General features: G+C 37.2%; 1 protein-coding gene across 2 annotated transcripts in view; it reads right to left on the bottom strand.

Moving 5' to 3' along the window:
• Positions 1–27,215, bottom strand: part of ELL2 (elongation factor for RNA polymerase II 2) — a 70,546-nt gene that overhangs the window by 17,951 nt on the left and 25,380 nt on the right. Inside the window, exons 3-4 of one of the 2 annotated variants that reach the window (XM_041751530.1) lie at positions 10,508–10,629; positions 5,310–5,473 (exon numbers count right to left, since the gene is read on the bottom strand). In XM_041751530.1, coding sequence (XP_041607464.1) covers positions 5,310–5,473; positions 10,508–10,629 — 286 coding nt within the window. Of the gene's footprint in view, positions 1–5,309; positions 5,474–10,507; positions 10,630–27,215 lie in introns of those variants that run through there. The other variant, XM_041751531.1, reaches the window with a different exon arrangement.

Raw genomic sequence — 27,215 nt, 5'->3', positions numbered from 1 at the left:
TAGTACCCTAGTTTTCCTACATGTACTTCTTTGTGGGAAAGGTCTTTTTTTTTTTTTTTTTAATGAACAAACACCTGATGTCTGCCATTGCTTCATGTTAGGCTGTAAGCTGCACATGGGCAGGGCTGTGGCTGATTTGTTCCCTAGCAGACTTTGAATCAGTATTTGATGACTAGCAAAGTGTCAAAGTGAATGTCAGTAAGATAACAAGTAGACAGCAGAGGAGCCAGAATCAATGTGGTATTCCCACATTGCCAGGATCTGAAGAAACACTGAAAGTTCTAATGTGACAAATGCAAACCTTTCAGTCTACCACTTCTCAGCTGTAACAGTATTAACAAACAGTACTGTTCCCTGGAATTTTAATAGGAAATTTGTGTGGGGGGAAATAAAGCCAGGGTCACAAAAGTTTAGGAAATGCCTATAAATTCCACACTTCCCTCCTCTTTGAGACCTGTAGCTTCTACTTCCCCAAACAAAGCTGACTATGGAGCCCTCCCCACCACTCTTCTCTAGGGAGGAGTGGACAGAGAATGTTTTTAGCTAGGCTCACACATACCATGACTGATCTTTTAGAATGAATTTAAGCCAGAAAGGAAGGCAAATAAAAATAGAAACAAAAACTGACAGTACTACCAGTGTGTTGCAGGCTGCCCTCCCTCCTCTGTGTATCTGACCCACCTCTGATCCTCAGTCTCAGGAGAGCCCCCAAGGTCTCCTGAGTTTACCCTGGCCCCTCTCCGAAGTAAGCACAGGGCAGACAAATAAGGGATGCTCATTTTGCCCCTAAGAGGGGTGTAAGTATAATGTTCAACAAGAAATTAGAATCTGGTCAGGGATATGACAGCAGTGGAGTCTCACCTGGGGCCTAATGCTAGGCTGTTACTGGTACATGAATCTCCTAACCCCTAGTACTCTCACTCTACCTTTATCTCATTTTTCCTTTTATCTTTTACCTTTTTTTTTTTTTTAATGTAAGCTCTATGCCCAACTTGAGACTTGAACTCAGGACCCAGAGATTAAGAGTTGCATGTTCTACTAACTAAGGTAGCCAGATGCCCCACTCTCTTTTTTCCTTTAAATGGATAGAGCAATCCAGGCACACTGGGCCAAATGAGTTTTATGCAAAGATCACTTGTTTGTTGCCTCCCCATTAGTTTGTGCCTATTCAACCAGGAAGGAGTCCTCTGGTTTAAGGTAAGACAAGCTAGAGATGAAAAAAAAAAATTAGTGCTCTAAATAGTTACAGAACTGAGACGCTAAAGGAAAAATAGAAAGAAAAGTAAGGCAAGAAAATGTCAGGTTCAAAGTGGGCAGAAAGCTTTATTTTTATTTTTTTACATTTGCCTCAGAAAAGACCTTCTAATAAAGCCGGTGGGAGAACCTAATTCTCTTCCCAGACCCAACTGCTAATCAATTCCCTGGGCTCCTTATATAAACAGCAGCAGTGGGTCTGACAGTTGGGTAACCTGGGACTATATCTGAACCACTGTTTCATAACAAAGAGTCCACTTCTAGCATCTCCATTTAATATGAGATGATAAAAGTATTTATCCCTCTGTCTAGAGGCTCTGAGTAAACAATCTAAAAGGAAGTTGTTAAAACAGTACAATAGAAAGGGAGGAGGGGCTGTAGCCATCTTCTGCGGTTGTTTTTTCTGTTCTGTGGAACCTGACCAGAAGCCCTGGCAACACTGACCCAATGCTTTAAAAAACACTGGCAGGACCTTGATGATGGGGTGACTATCATCATTAAATACATAATCCACTGCAATGGAAATCATCTCCACCATTTGACATTTATGCTCTTTTTTCCCCGTGAAAGGTTCATTATCTAAATATATATATATATACATATATATATATACCTAATAGTCACAAAAATGTTAGAAATACAAAGGACCTTCGATGTTATACAGTTCAAATACCCCTTATCTAATAATTGAGAAAATTAAGGTCCACAGATGTTAAATGATTTGTCCAAGGTCATTCACACATGTATCAACCCATTATAAATAAAGAGGATGGGGGGGTGTTGGAAAATTGGAAAAAGAATCCTAGAAATTAGGTTGTTTGGGTTTTGTTTATACACCTAAATAAATATTAGCATGTAATAAAAATTTATAATTCAATAAAGTTCCAGGATTTAGGTAGAAATCAGTGAGCAGACATATTGGTAAATGGAAGCAGTGGTAATTAGTGATATGAGTTTTTTTTTTTTTTAATTTATTTATTTATGAGAGTCATACAGAGAGAGAGAGAGAGAGAGAGAGAGAGAGAGAGAGAGAGGCAGAGACATAGGTAGAGGGAGAAGCAGGCTCCATGCACTGGGAGCCTGACGTGGGATTCGATCCCGGGTCTCCAGGATCGCGCCCTGGGCCAAAGGCAGGCGCCAAACCGCTGCGCCACCCAGGGATCCCAAGTTTTTTTTTTTTTTAAAACAAAGTGAAAGGATTGTAACACAGCAGTACTCATCACTGATATAAATGTCACGACTAGAAGTGGAAATATTCTGAAGAACTAATGGTGTTTCCCAGGTTAAAGACTCTCCTGCCCCCCTCCCATGCAAAATAGAGTTTGTATTTTTTCAGTCTACAAGAGTCGTAAAAGCTCATATTCCTGGGTGACCCTTAGGAGTATAGTCTTTATCCCCTTAAACAGGGCTTGTACCCTAATTCAACTGCCAGAGGCTTGGCCTGGAATTATGTCAACCACAACCTTTCAGTGAGACCAGAATTATTCCTATTTGTCTTCTACCCAGGCTGACACTGATGAGAGAAGCCTTGTTCTGCTGATATTTCTAAAGGTGGCAAAGGTGAGCTCCTGGTGTCATTTCATATTATATACTCAATGATGAGCTAAAGAGGTATCTCCTATTGTCTTAAGAAAATAATACAATTTGTTAAAAGGCCAAATCCGTATCATTTGCTATTTGTTGATACCAATTACATGACACATAAAATGGAGATGTAATCATAACCTCCCTCATGGGATGGTTTTGAGATCTGAGTAACTTCATGTATAGAGCTAACCAGTGTCTTGTGCACAGCAAGCTCTCCATAAGTGTTGGGTAATATTAGTACTGAAGGCTGAATGACTAGCATTTAAAAGAAATGAATGAGTCATATAGTCCTGAGGTACTAAAAAAAAAAGCAGGAAGATACAAATTGAGCCACCTCAAAGGAAACATGGTAAAGGACTAGCAATGGGTAAGATTAGAAGAAAAAGGTCAAAACACGCCATAACAAAGCAAAGTAAAAAAACAAAGTTTTGAATTCTGAGGTGAAGAAATGAAGGCAGTCCAGGGACAGCAATAAAAATAATTAAAGGGTTGGTATACAGACGATCTTAAGAAAAGTTAAAAGGAGCTGGGTTATGTGACGCATAGGACAAAAGGCCGAAGAGGTTAAAGACAAGATGGAGGACCAGAGAAGATGGATGTACTGTGCTGGTGAGTGACCAGGGCACCGAGAACCCAGCAGAGTGCAGTATACTGGCTGGCAGGGACTACGGCAGAGACAGCTCATGGGGCAAACGCATGTGTGTGCATAGGAAGGCAGGCTAACCTGTCTGAGAATGGGATGGATGTAATATGGCTCAAGTTTAAAGTTTAGATAACCTCAAATTTTACATGGTCACTCCTAAAAAATGTAAAAAAAATTGTAGTGCCTTGAAGAAACCCTGCAAGTTCTACAGTTCCTGTACTATTAGGAAGAGCATGCATTAGATGATTATGGGTGTGGAAAAATCTCCTGTGTAACATGCTGTGCAGATAAACTATACCTGACCCTATCGAAACAGACACATTCGTGACCAGAGGGGATACCCAAGGGTCATTCAGTAGAAAGATATAGTGGTCACTGCTGATTGGCAAACTTTGGAATAAATCAAGGTAAAGTTTTTCAGCTAGTTCTGTTGAGACAAAAAAATCATTTTGATGGCTTCAGTCTTCTATTCCTTTATCAAACACACCAACTTGTCTCACTGTTTATAAAATGGTGGTACTGGACAGAATAAAAAAAATACTTTCAAAGCAATAGGGACAGCAAGTTCATTGTTCATACTTAAATTTAACTGTGGTACATCTTGTACATTTCAAAAACAATTTGAGATTTAGCCTATTGCAGAGAAAAGTTACTTGTGAGAATAAAGAGCAAGAAAGGAGGTTGGAAGTTGTTACCTCATTCAGCAGGAAAGGGAAGATGAAAAATCTCACTGCTGGTAACTTACTGGGTTGGGACTGGACCCCATGGGTACAGATACCTGGGGAAGCCATGAATTGTTGTTAAACCAAACTAAATGTATCTAAGCTAAGCACCAAGTCCCAGGAGCACTGGCTTTGTTCCAAAGAAATACTTATTAAAGACACCAGTGGAGTTTCTCAAAGCTGAATGTACTGTAGCTGGTCAGCAATGGGAAAATACAGAAGTAAAATTATACCAAGCCATGGAATGATGTTGATTAAAGAATTTGGTTATTCAAGAGACTGTTTTTGTATGCATTTATATTTTCAAATTACTATCTTTCTATCATTTACCTATGATGACTTATGTTATTAACCTGACCAAAGCCTCAAAGAGCTCATCTTCACTCCTGATAATTCTTCCTATTACTGTTAATAGTCACTGCCAATCAACTCTAAAATTGTTAGGGTCACTGCTCATAATGGAGAGACTCATCTTGTTGGTCAGGTCTTACTACCCTTCAGTCTGATGGATATTTGAGTGAGTTGATGATAAAGATGATGAGGCTGGGGCAGCTTCTTAATTAATGGATAGATGAAGATGAGAATCCATGAATGACATCACAAGCTAGGTACCAAAAAGGCATCACCCTCGTGCTTTGCTATAAGCACGTTTTATATTTTGCAATAAGAATTCCTTGTGCAGAGATCCTCTGAAATTCTACTAATGGAAAAACTCTTAATCTTAAAATCTACTAATAGATTTTACTGTAAAAATAACCCTACAAATATGCCAAACAAGACCTATACAGTCCATCATTGAATACATCGTTCAGTGTCAAAGAACACACAACGGTACCACTATCACAAACTTACATAGCAGAGTAACAGGACCAGATCCCAACATTGTAAAAGTAACAAAGGATTCCGGATTTATGAAAGTAGGACTTTTCTATCTGTTCAGTTTATTATTGGTATAAAGAGAACAGATGATTTTTGACTATGTTATTCAAAATGTTCTGGAAACTAATTCTGCGTTAATATTGTTAGTATTACCAGTATTTACCTACAGTGGTCTTGAATTATTCCAATCAATCAGTGAGAAGGAGAACGATATCTATACAAACCTACATATGGTCCACCGGGTTTGATAACTTTTGTGCTTCGGTTGCGGGATTCCTCCTCTGCCTGGGTCATTCTTTCTCGTGTCATCTGATACGAGTCGTTTGTTGCACACACTGTAATTTTATCTTGTATAAATCCCAGGCAATTGAGCTGGGAGGCTCCAGAGCTGTCAAGTAAGACGATGGCTTTGTTATGAGATATCCCTCATTTTCCACAATAAAGGCAAGTGAGAACTGTATAATTCTAAAATCAGTAGCCCTAATAATAGCTTTGCAATTTGGAAATAACTAATATTAATAATTCAAAATGCTGAAATGTAAAATATTTAAATTCCTTTCCATTCCATAACCACTTCCTTCCCCCTACATTGTTAATAGGTAAAACTCTTAGAGGCCCAATCTGTAAAATTTTGGATAAAATTAGTATTTGTATTGAGGACCACAGACTCAATGAGCACTGTAGATCTTTCATTTTATAAAAAATTATCTACCACTGATATGAAAAATGTTTAAAGTTTACTTTTAGAGGAACCATAATATGCATGCTTTAGAACTGACTAGATGAAACAGAACCACTGTAATGCTATCTTTAATAAGATAATTTATTTTCAGGCAAAATATTGCCAAACATTTACGATTTATTAGCCCAAATATCTTAAACATTCGTAGACTCTATTTACCATTTTGTTAAATCTCTACATAAGATGACCTGTTTGTGTGTGTGTATGTAATATTAAAGAAAATACTGGTCAAGAGATTTTTATAAATATTTTTTGAAAAACTTTTATTTAAAAAAATCATGAAGCCCAGAAGATGGCTCTATTTCAAAGTATTACGCTAATATTAAGGGATCATGTTATCTTTTTAAAATTTATATATTTATTTTAAAGATTTTATTTATTTGAGAGAGAGTGAGCAAAAGACAGAGCATGAGCAGAGATGAGGAGGGGAAAAGGAGACTCCTTTGCTGAGCAGGGGTCCCAAAGCAGGACTCAATTTCAGGACCCTGGGATCATGAACTGAGCCAAAGGTAGACAACTGACTGAACCACCCAGGTGTCCCTACACTGGTATTTTAAAAAGAAATTACTATGGCCTTAGAACAGACTGGAATATGGAAGTAATGAAAATGTCACTATAGCTCTGATACTCTATTTCCAAACTAGCTTTGTTATGATGCTAAGAAATAGGTTAAAATTTTTATAAATTTCTAATAACTGTATAAATGTTATTTAAAAAAACAGTTCAATAATCTCAAAGATATTCATTAGGCAGGGAATAAATCTCAAAAGATATTTATTAGGCCAGGCAATATGTGAGGGTCAGACTGAGACCAGGACTAAGACAGATGTGGTCCTTTCAAGGAGCTGTCTAATGCGTGACAAGGATGAACATACTGGAAATTATGACACAGTGTGACAAATGGCGGGGGTGGGGGGGCAGGGAACCCCCAGGAAGGTACTTTACCTGGATCATGGACAAGGCAAAGGCTTCCTAGTGGGAGTGATGCCAAAGCTGATCTAGAGGGATGTCAACAGGGGCTGTGGGAGTGTGGGGTGGAGAGGGAAAGAAATTTTCTGGGAGGAGAACTAACCTGTGCTGGCCTAGAAGAAGCAAGGAGGAAGTTTTCAGTTTGGCCAAAGAAAGGTGAAAAGGACAATTAGAGATGAGGCTGAAGGGCATGAGAAGAAGATCACATAGGGCTATGGAGGATTTTGGACTTAGTCCCAAGAAAAACAGAGGCTGAAAACAGGGGAGAGAAAATATCTCATCCTGGATGAAATATCTCGATCAGTTTGGATGAAGAACAGATTGGGAGATAGAGGGCACAAAAGGGAAAAGCAGGAGACCACTTAGGAGGCTACTGATGGATTACTGGCAAGGAGAGCTTGAACTGGTGTGGGGCAATATGAATGCAGAAGAGTAAGCAGATTCCAGACATAGTGAACAGAAAAAATTGACAGGGTTTGGTAAGTGATTAGCTGCAGGTAGAGATGGAAACAAGTTAAAAGATCATACCCAGGCTACTAGGTGTGTGGCGCTACCATTTATTGAGGCACTGAGGTAGGGCTGGAAGAGAGAAAATGAATGTGATGTTGGACATGGTGACTTTGAGGAAATGAAGAGAGGTCTAAGGAGGGAACCAACTGTGAAGAACACTAATATTTAAAATAAGCAAGAGGAAGATGAAAAGAAGACCAAGGAGGCTGAAAAGGTATAGCCAAAGAGGTAAGGGGAAATTCAAAGAGTAACGTGCCATGGAAGCCACTGGAATAGAATGCTTCAAGAATCAGAGTGGTCAACAGTGTAAAATGCTGGCAACAAGTCCAGGAGAATAAGGACCCAATAGGCATCCAGTGGATTCAGTGGCAAGGAGGTCAAGGCCCTGTTGGGGGAGTACGTTTCAGTTGAATGAAGCATGAAGCCAGATTTCAGAGTAAGTGCAATGGAAGTTGCTTTTGCTTTTCTTTTCATTTTTTATGCAACACACTTGAGCATGTATGAATGCTGAAAAAGGGAAGCGAAGGAGGAAGGTCTAACCCTCAGAGGAAGCGGGATGGAGGAGGAGAAGTGGGAAGAAAAAGATTACAGTATGAAGTTCTGGTGGCAGGAAGTTTGAACTTCAGCATCTCCTCCCCGGAAATTATTAATTTATTTATTAAGTAATTTAAATAGAGAGAACAAGCTGAACTTATTGCCAATCGTGATGAAGTTACAGCTTTTACCATTCAAAGTCAAGAAACAGATCTATTAAACAAAATAGAGCTAAACCCTGTAGGCAAGAAGATACTCTCTAGAACTGTCCACTCATCCCCTTTCAACAGAGTTACCTTAGAAGTTTAATTTCTTTGACATATGCATGTAAGCATTCCTAGAGTCTTTCTCTAGCCTGGCTCAGTTTCCTATAATAGGCTATGCATTACTACCGTACAAGGCTGTTTGCCCTTAAACTATGAGGGCTGTGAATGGACAGAATTAAAGAATTTTTGAAAGGTAATTTTAACTTTGGGATTTCCTCCATTTTAGATATGATAAAAGTGAGGTTCAAGGAGAAGTTGAACTATAGCAGAGACAAAACAGAAAAGGTGGAACACAAAATCATAAAAAAAATTTGCTTGCCAGGTTGAGAACTCAAAGTTTCAGGGCTTTTATTTTCACAGTGGCAAAATTTCAATTTATACTTCTATAAAACCATTTTATAAAGCATCTTAAATCATACTTTCATAGTTGGATCATACTTTTATAAAACACACTTGGATCATACTACTGTCTTTACCCCAATTTTCTCACAATAACGGTTTCATTTTTCCTGCTGCATCATGTAGCATTTTGTAAGTGACTTTAAATCTTTCTCCAAACAAGCAAGGTAGAAATAAACACACAGGTGTTTATGATCTAAGGAAGAAACCATATTACCTATGATGCTATTACTTATTTTTTTAAGATTTTATTTATTTATTCATGGAAGACATAGAGAGAGAGAGGCAGGGACACAGGCAGAGGGAGAAGCAGGCTCCCTGTAAGGAGCCTGACGTGGGACTCGATCCTGGGTCTCCAGGATCACATCCTGGGCTGAAGGTGCCGCTAAACTGTTGAGCCACTCGGGCTGCCCTATCACTTGTTTTAAAGAGGGGACTGTTCCTCAATAAAATTTTTAATGGGACATAATTGAATTTGAGGTCAAAGTGTTCTCACTATAATAAAGTAATTCTCTAAAGACAAGCATTATAAATAATAGCACCACAACAATTTGAAATCGGTGTGTCCTGTGGTGTGTAAAGAACACCGGTCAGAGCTGGACTCAGTTCTTATTCAGCCTTGTCACCAACTAACCAGCTGTGTAACTATGAATAAATCATCTGTGAAATGAAGGGGTTGAACTACACAATCACCAAGGACCCTTATACTTGATGATTCTGTAATCTTTTGCGATGCTGTCCCACAGTAATTTCTGTAATTGTGAAAATGTTCTGTATCTGTGCTGTCCATTATGATAGCCATTAGCCACGTGGCTATTGAGTCCATAAGTCCATAATACGTGGTAAATTTGAGTGAATAACTAAATCTTAAATTTTATTTCATTTTTATTGATTGAAATGTAAATAGCCACATATGGCCAATAGCTATCACAATAGATAGTATAGAAAAGCCTATATAATCTATAACATACACAATTTATACCAAAAACTTTATTTGGGGGTGGGCAACTTTTAAAAAGCAAAATTAACATTTACTCAGGGAAAATGGCATATAAGATAGAACAGAAACTTAGTTTCTGTTACCCTAAATGGGAGCAGAAATTTAGAACTCTTTTAGTGAAGTATCTTATTTTGTACCTCTGCCTCCCAAGCTCCCTCGCAACATAGATTTCCTTTCCTTTCTCCCACACACACAGCAAGCGTGCACACAGTTTCAAGTACTGCACAGATGAGAGATAGGGATGGATAGCCTGGGGCACTTTGGGCCAATTTCAATGTTCTCGGGATGTTGGGGGTTCTAAGGCCTTGTCTTTAACCACCGGCAGAACAAACTCCCCCTACTCAAGGCACCCATTCTTGAATCAGAAACAGCCACAGCAAAGATGAGTCAAACAAGTAGCTTATTGTTTACGGAGGACCTAAGTAGATAAGGGTTCCATGGTACCCTGGGATGTGGGGGTATATTCTTGTCTTCCTCCCTCCTTTTTTTTCTTTTTAAATTAGAAGTGACTGCTATACTGGGGTTAATTTCTAGTTTCCATTATGTTGCAGCATGAGCCATTTCTGAAAATCTATCTTAAAACAAGGCTTGCACAGAGAAGAAAGGCATATACAAGGTACATATTTTTTTTACTCCTTTGAGTTCTTGAGTATGAACCCTGAGTATACATTAAGGCACTCTTACATAAATACAGTGAATAAAAACCTAAAAAATTCTTAAGCTTGTTTTTAATTTGAAAAAACTGTTGTATAGATAAAAAAAAAAATCTATACCTTAAAAATTTCTGGAGGCAAGAACCTTACAATTTTTATGATTGTATCCCACAGTGACAAATATAACTACTAGCACATATTAGGTGCTCAATTATTTCTAAATAAAAGAACTCTATAATTCAATTCAATAAACATTTATGGAATGACTATTACATATTTTATTATTTAATTAAAAAAAAAAACTCTCGAAAAATTACTCTCCCTTCAGCATATCTTGAAAGGCACTTACCTGGAGAATGTTTGCTGGATGCAGTCAAAGCTGCCCTGAGGGTTGTCTTTACCCACATTTGACAAATAGAAGTTAAAAGTATGCACTTCATTGGGGGGATCATTCTTAGGAATTTTGACAAGCTAAAGTGAGGGGAAAAAGAGAAACATCTCAAAATATAAATCTGACAAACAATGATCTGATAACTGACTGAACTGTTTTTCAAGTGACCTTCATTTTTAATATGCAGGCCCTCTTGAACATTTAAATTACCAAATCACTGAAGGAATCAAGCAAGTACACCTAAAAATCACATCACTCTTATTTCCATTTTCTACCCTTAAGTGTCAGTAATCACTTCAGATCAATAAGAGAAACCCTCATTTCAAACTAGCAAATGATTACAGTTCACAGGGAAGAGTTATTAGTCAATTTGCTAAAAAAACTCTTTCTCTTTTGAGCTGCAAGGTTCTGTCTCTGGCTAGCATGCTCCTCCTGATGAATAGCTTCTAGATATTTAAATGATCTCTGAACAGAGTCTATGTCCCAATCTTTACCCTCTTATTATATGCACATTTCAATTCTTGCTTCTTTGAGTAGTATTTTTCAAGAATTACTAGCAGCATAAGGTGAATGTCATAGTTAACATTCACACCAAAACACAGAGTGGTATTTTTCTCTGCCTTAAGATTCTCTTACCCTCATGTTTACAGAATAGGGTCAGCAGCCTGGAAAGATGATTCTATGGGGTATTCCAAAGCTGAGCCCCATGCAACACTGTGGAAAAGGCAAATGTTTTTTATGCTCTTACTCAAGGTTGTTTCTCTATTAGATGGGTAGCCCCCAAAGTGAAAGGACGGGGTTGCTCTAGATCACTGAGCCCCTGTATTAGGCATATTTTCCTGGTACATAGTAGGACCTCAGTAAACATCTGTGAACAAATGAACTGAAAACTTCTGTCTTTAAATGGCTCCACCCTTTCCAGCTCCTAAAACCTTTCTTTTGGATTTACAGGGGCTACCTTGGTGGTGTAAGGTGATAATTTTATAAAAAGGATTCATTGGCAAGAATATAAAATATGATTTCCTGTTTTCCAGCCCCCCCATACACATAGTCTTAGTAATTTAGGAGATGAGGAGGGGGGATATTCTCCAGTTCTCATCCCCCCCCCCAAAGCTGCCCTTTCCATTATGGTAAGATTAAGACTCAGAACTAACTGGCTGCGACAGACAGACATTCACGAATGCGCTAGTAAGCATTAGCATGTATAACTGGGCCACGCAGGACACCCTACAAGCAACTCTTACTTGCTCATTCTAAAAGACACCTAACCTTTGACCTAAGGAAAAGAGTTTGTTTGAAGTTACCAATTCCAACCACCACTGCCCACCTGCCTTCTCTACCCCAACCAAAACCAAAACCAAAATGTAAACTAAGAAGGGAGATGATTTGCAGTGTCTAGTGCATAGCAGACATGCAATAATGTTTGAAGGAATGAATGAACAAGGGGTAGAAATAAATAAAAAACATCTCTTCAGAGGAGATTTAGAATACTAACATAAAGATTTTACCGTAGGTAATGAATATTACATAATATACTCCATACAACCGCTGTCATCCATGAATTTAAATTATCTTTGACTTCTTATTTTAAATTAGTTCCAACTGCTAGAGTAGTTTTGTTTTTTTAAAGATTTTACTCATTTATTCATGATAGTCACACACACACACACAGAGGCAGAGACACAGGCAGAGGGAGAAGCAGGCTCCATGAAGGGAGCCCGATGTGGGACTCGACCCTGGGTCTCCAGGATCGCGCCCTAGGCCAAAGGCAGGTGCCAAACCGCTGTGCCACCCAGGGATCCCCCAACTGCTAGAGTAATAAGCTTCTACGTTTATCATCTACTCTATAAATTATACCTTTTTTTGGTCCCTAAAGTTACTTTTATTTATCTCAAATTTTCCCCTAGCTCTAAAATGGTGGAACTTTGTGAGCAGGTCTTAATTTACTTTTCTCATCAGGCTGTCTTATGAGTTCTTGCACACCCTTGAGGGTGTGCAAACTGAATGCCTAGTTGGCACACATACACTGGTGAAGCAGAATGGGATGTATTACTTCTTAATCCTATAGAGGTATGGGAGAATGGGAGCTGTGTGAGACATAAGGGAACAGAAAGTCCACCTTCAGGCTAGTGTGTAACAGCACTCCCTGACATCTGTCTGCTTCTATATTTTGAAGAACAGCAGGGTTCTGCTGATAGAGAAGGAATGTGTACTGTAGGTCAAGCCTCCTTAAAGGCCCAGGAAAGAAGGTGGACAGGTAAAGAAGGTGTGAACGCTTGAATGGAATCCTTTCTCCAGCTCTCACACACTTAACTTCCACTTTCCTCCCCCCTTAAGCCTCACATAGATGTGCCTAACCTGGGTGGGGAGATTTCCACAGTAGTTGCAGGCTCCTCTCCAGGCTAGGCTCTGGTTTCACTGGAGGTCTAAGGTTTTAACTCCTGTGCAGCCCAGGCCTGGAGATGCAGAAGCACTTCACCCAGCAAAGTATGGAAGACTGGCCCTTTGAGGAGTTTCTAAATTACATTTTTAAAAAGTGGAATCATACAGTTTTTTTCTATCTTTACTTTTCAAGAGTGACTAGACTTTTTACTAAAATTCTATAAATATTCAGTATCCTTTCACTAAAAACTTTTACCTTAATTACAGGAGTCCTTAAGCTTAGACATATATGAAACAGAACATTTCAAGAAAGCTGTTATCAAACCTTTATAATAATTAAATGTAGACTTTTCCTTTCTTCTCATCCTCTAAACTGTGATTCTTCTGAAGTAATGCTTATACATTTTAAGGTAAAAATTATCTTCCTATACATTAAAAAAATTTTTAAACACACAACCAGAGTATCTTGTGTAAATATGGAAAGTTCAATAACAAAAATATCTTGTGTGAATTAATTACTGTGGGTGCTCCTTAAAATAACAGGGTCTGCCCTGATGGTGGGCATGGAGGGTTTTCATACTCTTTTTCTTTAAAAGTGTCTTGAATAGAAAAAACCCAAAACACTGCAGTCATTTAAAAAATATCAGAAACTGAATACAGAAGAATCAGATTTAAAAAGTTAAAAGCGTTTGGATCCCCACTGAAGCTTTTGGAAGTATGTGTTACACATGGATCAGAACAGCTGCTCTCAGTTTTGCAGTTTTGCCCCGCTGGAGACATATGGTCTGGGTGGGTACTACTGGCACCTTATAGTGCACAGGATAGCCCCCACAACAAAGAATTATCTAGTCTAAAATGTCAGTAGGGCCAACGTTTAGAAACCATAGATTAAAAACAGAGGTAGATCCCTTAGGAAAGAAGTCAGTGAATTCTGACTTTAGTGACTTTTGAATATTAATGAAGTAGAAGGAAAATTAATATCTTAGGATAAAAAGTTCCCAATTCATATCAAATGGAAGGAACCAACTTATTTGCAACACTATACCTTTTTTAAAACTTGTGATCAGGCAATAATAAAAGACATGTAAGTGCACCTGAGCCATATTTAAATTATATTTAGTCAGAGAGGGAATGAAGATTTAAGTACCTACAGAAAATTAATTTCTTCAACTTCTAAAGATCATAAAGTCAGCAAATAAGCAAAAGTACTTCTTTTGGAATGTCTATTTCAGATATCAATTAAAAAACAGCGCTTAGAAAGAGATAATAATTTACTAAGAACTCTCAAAATGAGAAAGGATCGGTTCAGTATAAAGAAAATGAACCTTTGTAGTTATGGTCTCTGAGAATTCAGTTTTCCTAATGAGTTCCAAAACCCTCACCAGCAATAACAATGAGAAAAGACTGGTATAGTTTTCTTTCTTTCTTTTCTTTTCTTTCTTTCTTTCTTTCTTCTTTCTTTCTTTCTTTCTTTCTTTCTTTCTTTCTTTCTTTCTTTCTTTCTTTCTTTCTTTTTCTTTCTTCTTTCCTTCCCCTTCCTTCCTTCCTTCCTTCCTTCCTTCCTTCCTTCCTTCCTTCCTTCCTTCTTCTTTCTTGTCCATTACCCTACTTACTTAATTTATTTGGTATAGTTTTCAACCTAAAAGAAAAACAAAACAAAGTAACACTAATCTGGAGTGTTTGTAGTCCTCACCATTCCCCCTTAATTCTTATATATACATACCTCACAGGTAGATAAGGGTCTCAGGCTGCTAACTACCAGTGACAAGCAAGCTTTGTCCTCAGGTCTTTGGAAGAAAGGGAGCATGACAGAGAATGACAGCAGGACTTCTCAACAATTTCTTCTAACCACTGTTCCACTATTCTATGGTGTGTGTCTAGGTGAGTATTATGCAGATTGGGGCAGAGACAGGCCTCAAAGCAAATCACATTCATTTTGGGACCCAGAGGTGAATTTTGATGTATACCATAGTATTTTTTCCAGCTATGGAACTGGGGTGGGGATGGAGGTTAAGGAATGACGACGAAACAGAGTTCTGAATTTCTATGTCACCTTTCCTCAGTGGTTTTCAGAGCAGCAGCAATGCAGATGGTATAGCCTGACTTAATCTCAGGCTTTTCCTGTAAAAGATCTGAGAGCAAGATGTTGCCAAGCAACTTTCACATCTTTAAAATCTAAAAAGCCTAATTTCCGGAAGGTGGTGTAAATTAGATACAAATTTTATTTCTACCAATAACTATATACTTAAGAATGAAAAAGATATAGGAAGGTGCTCTTATGTTCATAGCTGGTAAGTCTGCATAACAGTTTGGCCCCCCATGGGCACTAATGCAAGAGACTTAATAAAAAAAAAGCTGGTTGTGTATGACAAAGCAGATGAGGGTGGATGAGTGGGAACTTCAGAACTAAATTATGGGGATCTCTGAGTGGACCAGAGCCTGTGGGACTGCTGAAGGCCACAGCTAAAGTAGGATTCGAGACCTTGTCAAATCTAGGCCATTTCAGAGACTAGACTTTCGGGGGAACTTGGGGATACTCATCATTCCTCTCTCTGATATATAGGAGCCTACTCCACAGCTTGTCTAGATAGTAAAGCAGTAGTCTGTTCTTTCTTCCAGGATGGTTACAAAGTATTTTCTTATAAACTGGCCTTTAAAATTATGGAATATGAAAGAGAGGGGGATCAATATGAAATGACTATTACTGGAAGCCCTAGGGTCAGCTTTGGGGGACTGGGCTACTGTTATAGGAAAAGAAATAACTGGGGTCTGATTTAGAAACAATCTTGGAAGAGCAACCCTTTGATAGGAATTCCTCAAGTTTATTTATAGTATTTTAAGCTTTTCCTGCAGGTCAGTGGAATACCATTATATTTTTGGGACACATGGTCTACTTGAAATTTTGAGCTAAATCCCTAATGAAATATTACTTAAAAATATCAAAGACCATGATTCCAAACAGTTTCCTATTCAAGACAATATAAAAATATACCACCATGTTCTGGGCAATTGGAAAAATAAACTTTAATTTTTATTCCAAAAATGAGGGGGCTGAAAATCAAAGGCTTGGGACCACACTCCGTAGCCCTCCTTCCAAACTCCAGTCTGTCTCTGATAAAAAGCTACAAAGAAAGTTTCAGGAAAACTTTCAGACATTTATAATTACATAAACACTGTATACCAAGATGTTTAAGTCAAAACTTCTAATTATTCTGAGATACAAGCTCAGGCATATAGAAATGGAATACTGTCTAGAAGGTCATTTTAACAGCCAGTCACAGACCTCTTATTTACATAAAGATGAAGGGCAGTAGCACAATGTGTACACTGATGCATATTTTCAGAGACATGCTAACATCTGCTTAGAGGCCACTGGTATCTTTACAGCAGAGGTTTCTTACCCTTTGTACTATCTACTCAATACTGGATTGAGTTACATGCTAGATTAAAAAGAGGACCATTATGATTTTTTTTTGCATTTATTTATAATGAATGCATTGTTTTTTTGTGGGCATTAACAAATGATTTGAACTTACAGACTTTTCTTTGAATTTTAATATCCACCCTTGGTGATTATAAATGCTCAGTAAGATGCTCATGACCCAGCAGTAACACAGTTGGATATGACAACCCTTGGTGATTAAAGCAAACCCATAGTTCTGGCAGGGCCTTTGAGATCAAATTAGTTGAATTTCTTCATTTTATAGATTAGAAAAACAGAGACACTCAATGATTGCTCAAGATTATGACTATTTAAAATTGTAACCCCTGTACTCCTGACCCCCTGACCCTGCTCCATGTTTGTCTAAAACACTTAATAACTATACTACTCACAGATGATGTTTATGTCTTTCTCCCCTGACCAGAATACAATCCTTGAAAGGATGGAGGCTTCTGTCTGGTTTGTTACCTGAATGTATCACCAGCATCCCAAATAAGAGTGTGCCACAAAACAGTCACTCCATACATGTTTGTTGAATGAATAAAAATGTTAATTTTTAACATTAATTAATGTTAATTAATGCTAAGCCAGGACTAGAACCAAAGTATCTGCTTTCTTTTCACCAATATTTCCAAAGTGTGCTGAAAAGTTTCCTTATATGGAAAAGGTTCTATCCTGAAATAAATTTGGGAAATGCTAGGTTAAGTAAATGACTTTCTTTGCTGTAGGTCCTTTCATACTGAATAATAGTTTCCCATTTTCTAAAACCTCGGAACCTACCTCCTCCATTTCCTCTAGTATCTTAGTGGAATAGCTGGTCTCTTATTATTATTACTAATACATCTGTTATATTCCTATATATAAACTATATGTCTTAGCTTGGATAAAAAAATTGCTACAAACATTTAAACATTAAAATTCTCTGTTGTTTTCATTTTTTTAAAAGATTTTATTTTATTTTATTCTATTCACGAGAGAGAGAGAGAGAGAGAGAGAGACAGAGAAGCAGGCTCTATGCATGGAGCCCGACAGGATCAGGCCCTGGGCTGAAGGCAGCACTAAATGGCTGAGCCACCCAGGCTGCCCTCTCTGTGTTCAAACCCTTTCCAGACTCTTCATGATTCTGTGATTTCCTAAAAATCTAGAAAACTCAGTTTAGCTAGAGAAATGTATTTGCATGTACTGTTCCAGAGTTGAGGGGCAAAATGAATAATCTAGAATCAGAACGGAAAATAGAAACCTTAACCTGAAAGCCACAAGTCCTATTTTTCAAATCAGAGCGGCAGTTATGACTGTTGGCCTACCATTATGGGGTTAGGGAAGGAAAAAAAGCCTGTCAGAGCTGCCCAGATGTGAAAACCAATACCGGGGTGGATATGGCAGTGTAGGAGGGAAGGGTATCTTTTACTAGCAATAGAAAAAGTTAAGTATTAGGGAAATCAGTAACAGCTAGATATTCCTATTGACAAGGAATAGCAAGGGTTGGAAAGGATCTCACGCATACAAGATAACATCTGAAATTTCCACATGATAGATACTGTACTGAAGAGAGTACTGCAAAATGCTAACTTTATCTAGCACAAAGAGAAATACTGGCAGTTATCCAAAAAAATTCAGGCCATGTAGCAATTAATATGAATAATTCAGGACAAAATAAATCTATTTATTTCCTGCATCCTTCCTCTATCAAAATGTTATTACAGAAAAAAGTAAAGCAGAATAGCTTTCTTTATTTTTCTTCACTTAGCTGCTTTAGATCCAGTATTAGAATTCCTTAAAAAGTAGTCGATGAAGTGGTAGGGTAGGCCAACATTTAGCTCCCTTGGCTCTGTTACTTCTGTGGGATATATAGTCTTATTAGAAAAATCTTTCTTGAGAATTGCATTCTCATCTCTAAAGTGTTCTTTTAAATTTATGGCCATCTTGGGGAAAACACCATTGAGAGTAACATTTCAAAACTAATTTTGATTGGTTATAAGTAATCAACAACATATTGAGTGGCTACTGTGTTTATGTTTTTGTGACACAATAATGAACAAAAGCTACAAAGATCTCTGCCTTTATAGCACCTATGTCTAGAAATCCAGGAACAAGATCAGGAGATGGGAAGATGTGGAGGGATTTAGGATATATTTTGCAGGTAGGTGCTGCAGGATTCCTAGATATACTAAGTGTGAGGAATGAAAGAAAGAGAGAAATCAAGGATCATATCAAGGTATTTTTCCCTGGTAGAATGGGATTGTTTTAGAATATGAGTGTGTGGGACATCTGGATGGCTCAGCAGTTGGCGTCTACCTTTGGCTCAGGGTGTGATCCTGGAGTCCCCGGATTGAGTCCCACATTGGGTTCCCTGCAGGGAGTCTGCTTCTCCCTCTGCCTATGTCTCTGCCTCTGTCTCTGTGTCTCTCATGAATACATAAATAAAATTTAAAAAAATGAGTATGTGTGCATGTGTCTGTGTATATGTGTGTCCACATATACCTATATATATGTATGTACACATATACTCATATATTTATACACACAGTATATATGGTATTTGGGATATGATATGAGTACCTTCATATAACGCAATACATACTAGCTAAGTGCACTAAAATACAACTGACCACTGCTGGTTTCACCAGCTAAAAAAGAGGCTTCAAAGTGAGTTTTGTTATGACTCATTTTGTAGCTTCATGGTTAAAAATTTAGAAGAGACCAGGTGGCTGGGTATAGTTGGTTGGTAGCTGGGTATTTCCAAGAATAAAGGGGGGGATGACAGTTATTGGCAGGGGAAAGATGCAAACAGCAGGTACTAGAGAGATACTGTATACAGACTATGAAGCATAACAGAATACAAAACATGGATTTATAAATGACTACAGGGGCACCTGGGTGGCTCAGGTCATGATGTCAGGGTCCTGGGATGGAGCCCCACGCCAGAGCTCTCTGCTCAATGGGGAGCCTGCTTCTCCCTCTGCCCCTCACCCTGCTTGTGCTCGCTCTCTCTAATAAATACAATCTTAAAAAAAGATTACTACAAAATTGAGAAAATGCCAAAGAAGCTTTTAGAAGAAAAGTTAGACAACCACATAGAGAATCTCAGAAGTTTTTCAAACTTCATGGCTGGGCTAATCCGTAAGTCTTTCTTTGGCAGCAAAACCTAAAATCTCCCATTGAGTTCCATAACTCTGACCATAAAGCTGCTTTTCATTTTCCTTTTATTAAGTAGTCCCTTCTAAAATTTAAATATATTCCATAGAATCAATGCTAATATAGAAAAGAATTCTCATCTTATCCCTAAATCTGCCCCCCCCCCCCTCACTATGTTTATCTCCCAGTTAATAAACCACCATTTAACTGGTTACTGAGGTTACTGGCATCCTGGGGAGTGAGTCAACCTCTGACTCTTTTTTTTTCTCATACCACCTCATGCCCCCCAATATCCAGATAATCACAAGTCCTACTGCTTTCATTTCCTAAATGGTCTCTCAAATGTATGTTTTCCTCTCCCTCCTCTGCTTTGACTCAATATCATCTTTTGCTTGGACAACTTGTCTTTAAGCCTCTACTTTTGTCTGTTCTGGAGCTCCTTCTTTAATCATTTGGCTGCCAAAACTAGTTTCATAAAATGCCAATCTGACCATGTCATTTCCAAGTTTATTTCTTCATGACTCTCTACTACCACTTTTCTACCTCTTAGTCTAAGCTCCTTAATAGGACATATGAGGTTCCTTCCCAACAGACCTGGCCCTCACTCTCCACCTTATATTTTATGTCCCCACTTCTTGCCTTGGCTTGTGCTAACTTACTCTTTATTTTAAATACTCATCTCAGGAGCCATTCTCTTAGGGAGCCTTTCCTTCTCCAGTTTAAAGCTCCTTTTTGGGGAGCCGGTGGCCCAGCAGCTTAGTGCTGCGTTCGGCCTGGGGTGTGATCGTGGAGATCCAGGACTGAGTCCCACGTTGGGCTCCCTGCATGGAGGCTGCTTCTCTCCCTGCCTGTGTCTCTGCCTCTCTCTCTCTCTCTCTCTCTCTCTCTCTGTGTCTGTCATGAATGAATGAATAAAATCTTTTTTTAAAAAAAGAAAACAAAACAAAATTCCTGGCCTAACAAGAGACTTCTATCAGAAAGTGTGTTTGCACCTGAGAAAGGAACTTTGTCCTGAGTAATTTATCAGAAATGATTACCATAAAAAAAAAAAAAAAAAAGCGCTCCTTTTCTGGGTCCCCATAACCTCTTGGGCTTACCTTTAAATGCTGCCTTTACTATGCTGCATGCTAAAGTCCTTGTTTATGTGTCTTCTTCCCTACCAGTTAGTTGGGGGAAATGACCATGGTCTTACTTTCTTTCATATGTATCTGGAACACAATTTATACTAATAAATATTTGTTGGATTCTTCTGAAGAAACATGGGACTAGATTACATTCATTTAGATGAAGCTTTACACTAGGAATACTAAAAAATTAGAGCTGTATCTGAAATAGTGAAATAGATCACTTAAGAGTCTATGGAAAACCAGGGCTCCCCAGAGCAGGCAAAAATAAATATCAGAATGAAAGGAGGAAAAAAAAAAAAAGTCCCACACAGCTGCATGCTGTGTGGTACAAATGTCAGGATGAGAAAATTTCTGACCTCTCTTGTGCTATGTTTAGCCCTGAAACCCAGGCCAAGTGGCTGCCCGGATTTGTGGAACTTACATTTACATTATACATTTTTCTTTTTAAAAAGTATCTTCATCTTTATTAAAATACTCACAGAATACTTTGTTCTCACCAAATTCCACGTGAACATATTAGTGGCCTCTAGACCATTTTGCATTTAAAGAACTTACCGAGAGACCACACTAAATAATTCTAAGTTTAGTAATTCTCTTGGTCAAGTAGAAAGCAGAATTTTCTTTTAAAAATTTTTCTTTTTCTCAGAAACAAAGCCCAAATTTGAATTCTACAAGAAAAAAAAGTCTTAAATATGTCAATTTCCAAATTCATTCCCAATCTTCTCTCCTTTTTGCTCTCCTGAAGCCTTGAGGAAAGCACTTTTTGCAAATGCCAGGAAGAACTGTGGCCAAAATATGAGTGAGAACAGAATCATGGATGGCTATCAGTAATAGCTGTGTAAATCTAGAGGAGACTGTTACTTAGCAGATGTGAATCCTCAAGATCAACATAAACTGCTAAAAGTGGCCAAAGTCCTAGATTTCACAAAACACATGGTTTTATCCCAAACCAATCAATGTTACCATGAAAGCTCATTAAATTCAATAACATAGGGGCAGCCCCGGTGGCTCAGTGGTTTAGCGCCTGCCTTCAGCCCAGGGCGTGATCCTGGAGACCCAGGATCGAGTCCTACATCAGGCTCCCTGCATGGAGCCTGCTTCTCCCTCCCTCTGCCTGTGTCTCTGCCTCTCTTTCTCTGTGTCTGTCATGAATAAATAAATAAAATAAAAAAAATAAAATAAATTCAATAACATAAATAATATTAAAGCTTGAGGAATATTTTCATATAGATTTGGAAGTATGTTCAACTCTTAATTCTCTGTTTTCACCAACAATAATCATACTTTTTTTTTTTTAAAGCTAAATCTTTTTCAGAATAAATATTATGGGAAAACCCACCACGTATTACAAATAGAGTCAGTATTGTTCTGGTTGAGGAAAGGGATGATGAGGGGCTGGGACTGCTGAGGCAGTCACTGCGGTGACATCACAGAATTCTAGGCTCTGGGGACCCAAGATAGAAAACCAAGGCTCTATGCTAAGGAAAGAGAAACAGCTACAAGATGTAATACAGTTGGGGGCTATAATTTTATTTATTAAATTTTAGTCACTTCTTAAAAATGACAGTTACAGAAGAGTGTACAGAATATAAACTTTTACATGCCATTTTTTAATGGAAATTAGTGCCAAATATTAGAAGGATACTAAAGATAAAAAATGGTGTTCTGCTGCTTTGTTCTCTTTGCTTTTTAAAATGTTTTATTATTGGATCCCTCTGTACTTCCAGTTCTACGCCAGGTCTTCCTCAATTGTTTGAGAAAAGTGAGAACGCTTACACACAGAGGAAAAAGGGAGCAGTGCAAACAGACCAGCTCTAGTGTGCTACATAACGAATTCTGGAGCATGGTGCCCAGTTTCCGACTTGGCTCTGCATTCTACCTCTGTGTTACCTTGGGCAAATAACCTAACCAGATTAACCCCTAGGTTCCTCATCAGCAAAATGAGGGCAATGATATTATTTATCTAATAGGACTGTTGTGAAATTTAAAGAAATCACTCTTCTAAAGGTGCCTGGCACAATGTCCAGCCTGTAGTGTGTGCCCCCAAATGTTTGCCCTAGTGATATAAAAGACACCATTGGAGAGCTCCACTGATTTTAGCTTGCTCCAAACACATACATAATGATGTATTTGGTTTTTGAAGTAATTTTCAACTGGCACAGGACGGATAATAAGTGTCTCATGGAACATCAAAAGCTTACAATACTGGAAAAAAAAAAAGCTGACAATACTTAATCTGAATCCTCAGTACTTATAAAAAGTAAGGGATTAGAAACTTTCAAGGTCAAATTTCAGTGTTAGCTTAAAAAGAAGTCAAACTATCTGGGGAAACAACTAAAAAGACTAGCAGTATTTCTAAATGTTTCAAACTCAAAGTACAGAGAAATTAGGTACAAGAACAAATGGTCCACAACAAGTGTCCATGCAAGCTGAAAAATTACAGATGCCTGCCGCTACTCAAGAAGGGGAGCAAACACTGTTCCCAAATGCCTTATCCATAAAAAAATATGCCACCTTCAGAGCCCTAGATAGTAGCTACAGCACAACAAAGAAACAAAACAGAATTAAGAGTTCTCGAACACCACAACTTTGCGGCTTGAAAGTTTACAATCTTCATAAATGAAAACATATTTTAAAGTTTGTGATTTTTAGTGTCAAAGCTATAGGTAGCCCTAAAAATGAATAAAGCCTATATAGTATTTTAATTTTTATAGACCTCTTTCCAAATATCTACCCTGAAAATACATTCCTGAGATGGGGTCCACTTCATAAAATTTATTTCTATTCAGTTTTCATAAGTCAAATTCATGTGCTAGTTTTCTTAAGGACTATAATAAAGGAAGTAAAATTATTTAACATGTTTAAAGCTATTGATATAACAGTGCATCAAGAGCTAATAAATTAGAAACTGCAGTTCTAAGAAACTCAACAGGTCTAAAGTAAGAGGACCTATAAAGTCTCAGAAAATTGATTTATAATTCTAAAAAATACAGGGCTAAAAAGATTCATTGTTAAGGACACTATACTTAAGCTATTGGAAAAGCCATCAAACCTCTGCCTTAAAATAAGGGAATGTATGTTGGCAAAAAAGGGCAAAGATTTACATATGGACAATTATTATATTTGGATAGTTTATAACCAAAACTGTTGTTTAATTATCTTCTAGATAGTTATGTGATTCTGCTAAGAGGCAGAACCACACACCACAGGTTCCTTTAGAACACTGAAACTATATGAAGTAGCTAAACATTTTATCCCCTTGCCAATAATTCACTGCACTGCCCCATAAAAAAGATAATTCATACAAGTAGATTTCATGAAAGTTTATAATATTCTTTTAAGGAAGAAAGGCATCTAAAGAGGAAAGTGGAAACTCAAAAGCACTAAATTATTACAACTATCAGCAATTGTAAAGAAATAGTAAAAAATATACAAAAAAAAATAGAGTAATTATTTTAAAAGGTAGAACAGTTATTTCAAAGAAAGTCCCTGAATTACTAAAATAAAAACCTCTCCACACCATATTGGGAAAAATAAATGAAATTAAATGAAAAACTCAAAACCACTCCTAGCAGTATCAGTGGAGACAGTAAACATTGGATAGTACTTCAACAATATTGCATTTTACCTGTGCCAGATTATTATCAAGCAAGTCACAATGTACAACAGTTTTTAAACATTATCAAATGATTGTTCTTGAAATTAAGAAAATGTGTATTGGCCAGGGAAAACACCTAGTGACAGGCACTTTCAAACAGCTGTGGAAAGAGCAGCGGCTTTCTGTGAGTGGGGGATACATGAGTGCATTAGCCCACAGTCATCAAAAAATCTAAACATTCATGCTTCTGACCTAGTAATTCCACATCTAGGTATCTAGCCTGAAGAAATCATTAGAAACGAAAGTAAAGATTTACACACAGAATTTACCATTACTGTTACATAAAAACTATATAAGTAATAGGAATATAGCTAAAATAAATGTATATAAAATGAAATGTTAGGTAGTTATTTAGAAATAGCTTTTACTATTTAATGACATAGGAAAATGCTCATATGTTAAATGGAAAAAGCAGGATATAAAAAAACAGTAAATACACAGTGACTACAACCTATGCGTGAATATGAAAAAAAGACTAGAAGAAATCCAACACTAGCTGGTTTTCATTATTATTAAGACATGTATTCATCTTTGTAAGTACTTTACATACAATGCTAAAATGTATATTCATTAATTTTTCAATCAAAAAGCAATAAAGACTGCTTTAAAAAGTAATTAGATTTTAAGTAATCACTTTCACATTTGCCTTTCATGACTCAATCACCTTATTTTTTAAAAATTAGAGGTTCTTTGTTTTTTACAGGATCAGAAATTGTGAAACACAAGACTATCCAAAGTTAATCGTGGAATCATGATTATCTTATGCTCCAAGTTTTCTATGAAGGAACAGAAACACTATCCTACTTAAAAAAACAAAAACAAAATACCAAGCATTCCTAGAACAAAGTTTTTCTTTATAGCCAAATACAAAACCTCTAAGTAGCTGTGGATATGTAAGTCAGCATCATCTTACCCTTCAGTGGGAATGGAACACCCTCAAGTGTTCCTTCCTAATCTGTGAATACTGATTTCAATGAATTACTAACACAATTAGATTAAGAGAAAACTAAAGAGCATTCACATTAGTCAAAGAATTTCTTAGTATCGATTAGTAGAGTGTTACTACATTCATAAATATAACTGTGCCCTATATTCTCAGTCTAAAATAAGATATCTCCAATATAACTTACTAAATGATTATTAAACACTAAGCTGTTTAAGTATTGTAAAAGACAGCCCTTTTGCTAAAGCTAATTTAAGTACCAACCCTCTAATACTGCGGGCCCAACTTAATTATCCTTCTTTAGTCTTCTTCTGCATTCTGAGTTATATTACCTCTTAAGTCCTTAAGAATTTTATCTTTTTAAATTCAGCTGACTACTACTTTTCATTCCCATTTGTCCTTTCGAGAGGAGACCCATTCCTAGGGCACATCACAGTACCACTGCTCCAAAATGTCAACTGTTAACTCAAAAGTGGCCTTTGCTCTCATACCCTTGTTAACAGCAGTGACTCTGCTTGTTACCTTCCTTCTAAAGGGGAGAAAGATCACAGACAGGGAGGAAACTTTCTTTTTCCATTGATAGATGACAAAGCAGCTCTATCAAGTAGTTGACTAGCAAGATATTTAGCTGGTGTCCAGCTCTAGATAACTTCTTAAGACGTGCCTTCTCTATGTTCATTGTCAACATAATTTTTTAAACCTTTAGTATTTAGTTTTTCTCCTAGATTCCTGACATATTTAAACTTAGCATCTCAAAACATTTATGTATATAGAGCAATTAGGAAACAGACAAATACATATGTAAAAAAAATCTCATATAGATTACTAGCAACGACATTTTGGTGTAGAGCATTTCATATTTACTTTGTAGGTTTACATTTGTGTTTTCTGTATTTTTTTAAAATTAGTATAATGGTATATATGATGTCTTATTTCCTATTGATTGAGGAGATGAAACAACAATTTAAAAAGCTTCTTACCTAAATGGACAGTCTTGCCATTTACCACTTATATTTTCTCTTATACCCATCAGGAAAGTAATATAAAGCTCTTTAGACAGGTCTAGAATAGCATGACCTACACTTAATTTTTGGTATTTCATTTTGGTAATTTTTGGTTGCTATCATAAATGAGATCATTTTTACACTGAAATTCTAACTGCTAGTGTTTAGGGGGACCAGTCAATTTTAAAAAAGAGAGATTCTCTCTTCCTTTCCCCTTCCCCTGCACCGCTCCCACTCTTTAGTAAGTCTTTAAAAAAATAATCCTGTTCTTTCTTTGATTTTGAAAGAAATGTCTTTTTACTCCAACCGCTGAATATTAAGCTAGATTTTGCAAGTTATTTCTGAAGTGACTACCTTAAGAAATCCTTAAATTTTGCATTTGGTTTACTTGGATTATCTGCAGATATGGGCAAACTTATCTATTACCCATAGCTTTTATTTCATTTTCTTTTCCATTACTGAGCATTCTCAGAACAATGTTAAACTAGAGAGATGATAGTGGGCATGTGTGTTTATTGCTAACATTAATAAAGGTATTTGTATTGTCTTATCACTAAGTATGTAACTGGCAGTTTCATAAAGATATTTTTTTTATCATGCTAAGGAAGAATTCTTTCTGTTCCCTATTTACTTATGCCCTTAAGTTTTTAAACAGATTTAATATTGAATTTTTATCAAATGCCTTTTTTGACAGCTACTGAAATATGTCTGGCTTTTCTCTTTTAATCCATGAAGATGACAGATTATATTTAAAGTTAATGAGAACAAACTTTATGTGATACACTTCTACAAAATGCAGCTTGAGTTATGAAACTTGACAATATAATGAATACCTATGAACTCACTGCCCAACTCAGAAATAGAACATTAGCAATAATCTAACCATGTGCTCCATTCCAATCCCTTATGCCTGCCTGCCTTTCTCTACCAAACGTAACAACTACTGACTTTTCTCACGATTGTTTCTTTTGTTTT

This window comes from Vulpes lagopus, chromosome 4 (genome assembly GCF_018345385.1).
Source record: "Vulpes lagopus strain Blue_001 chromosome 4, ASM1834538v1, whole genome shotgun sequence".
NCBI classification, from domain to species: domain Eukaryota; kingdom Metazoa; phylum Chordata; class Mammalia; order Carnivora; family Canidae; genus Vulpes; species Vulpes lagopus.
Note: the sequence above shows the minus strand (reverse complement) of the source record. Positions and strands in the feature narration are given on the sequence as shown.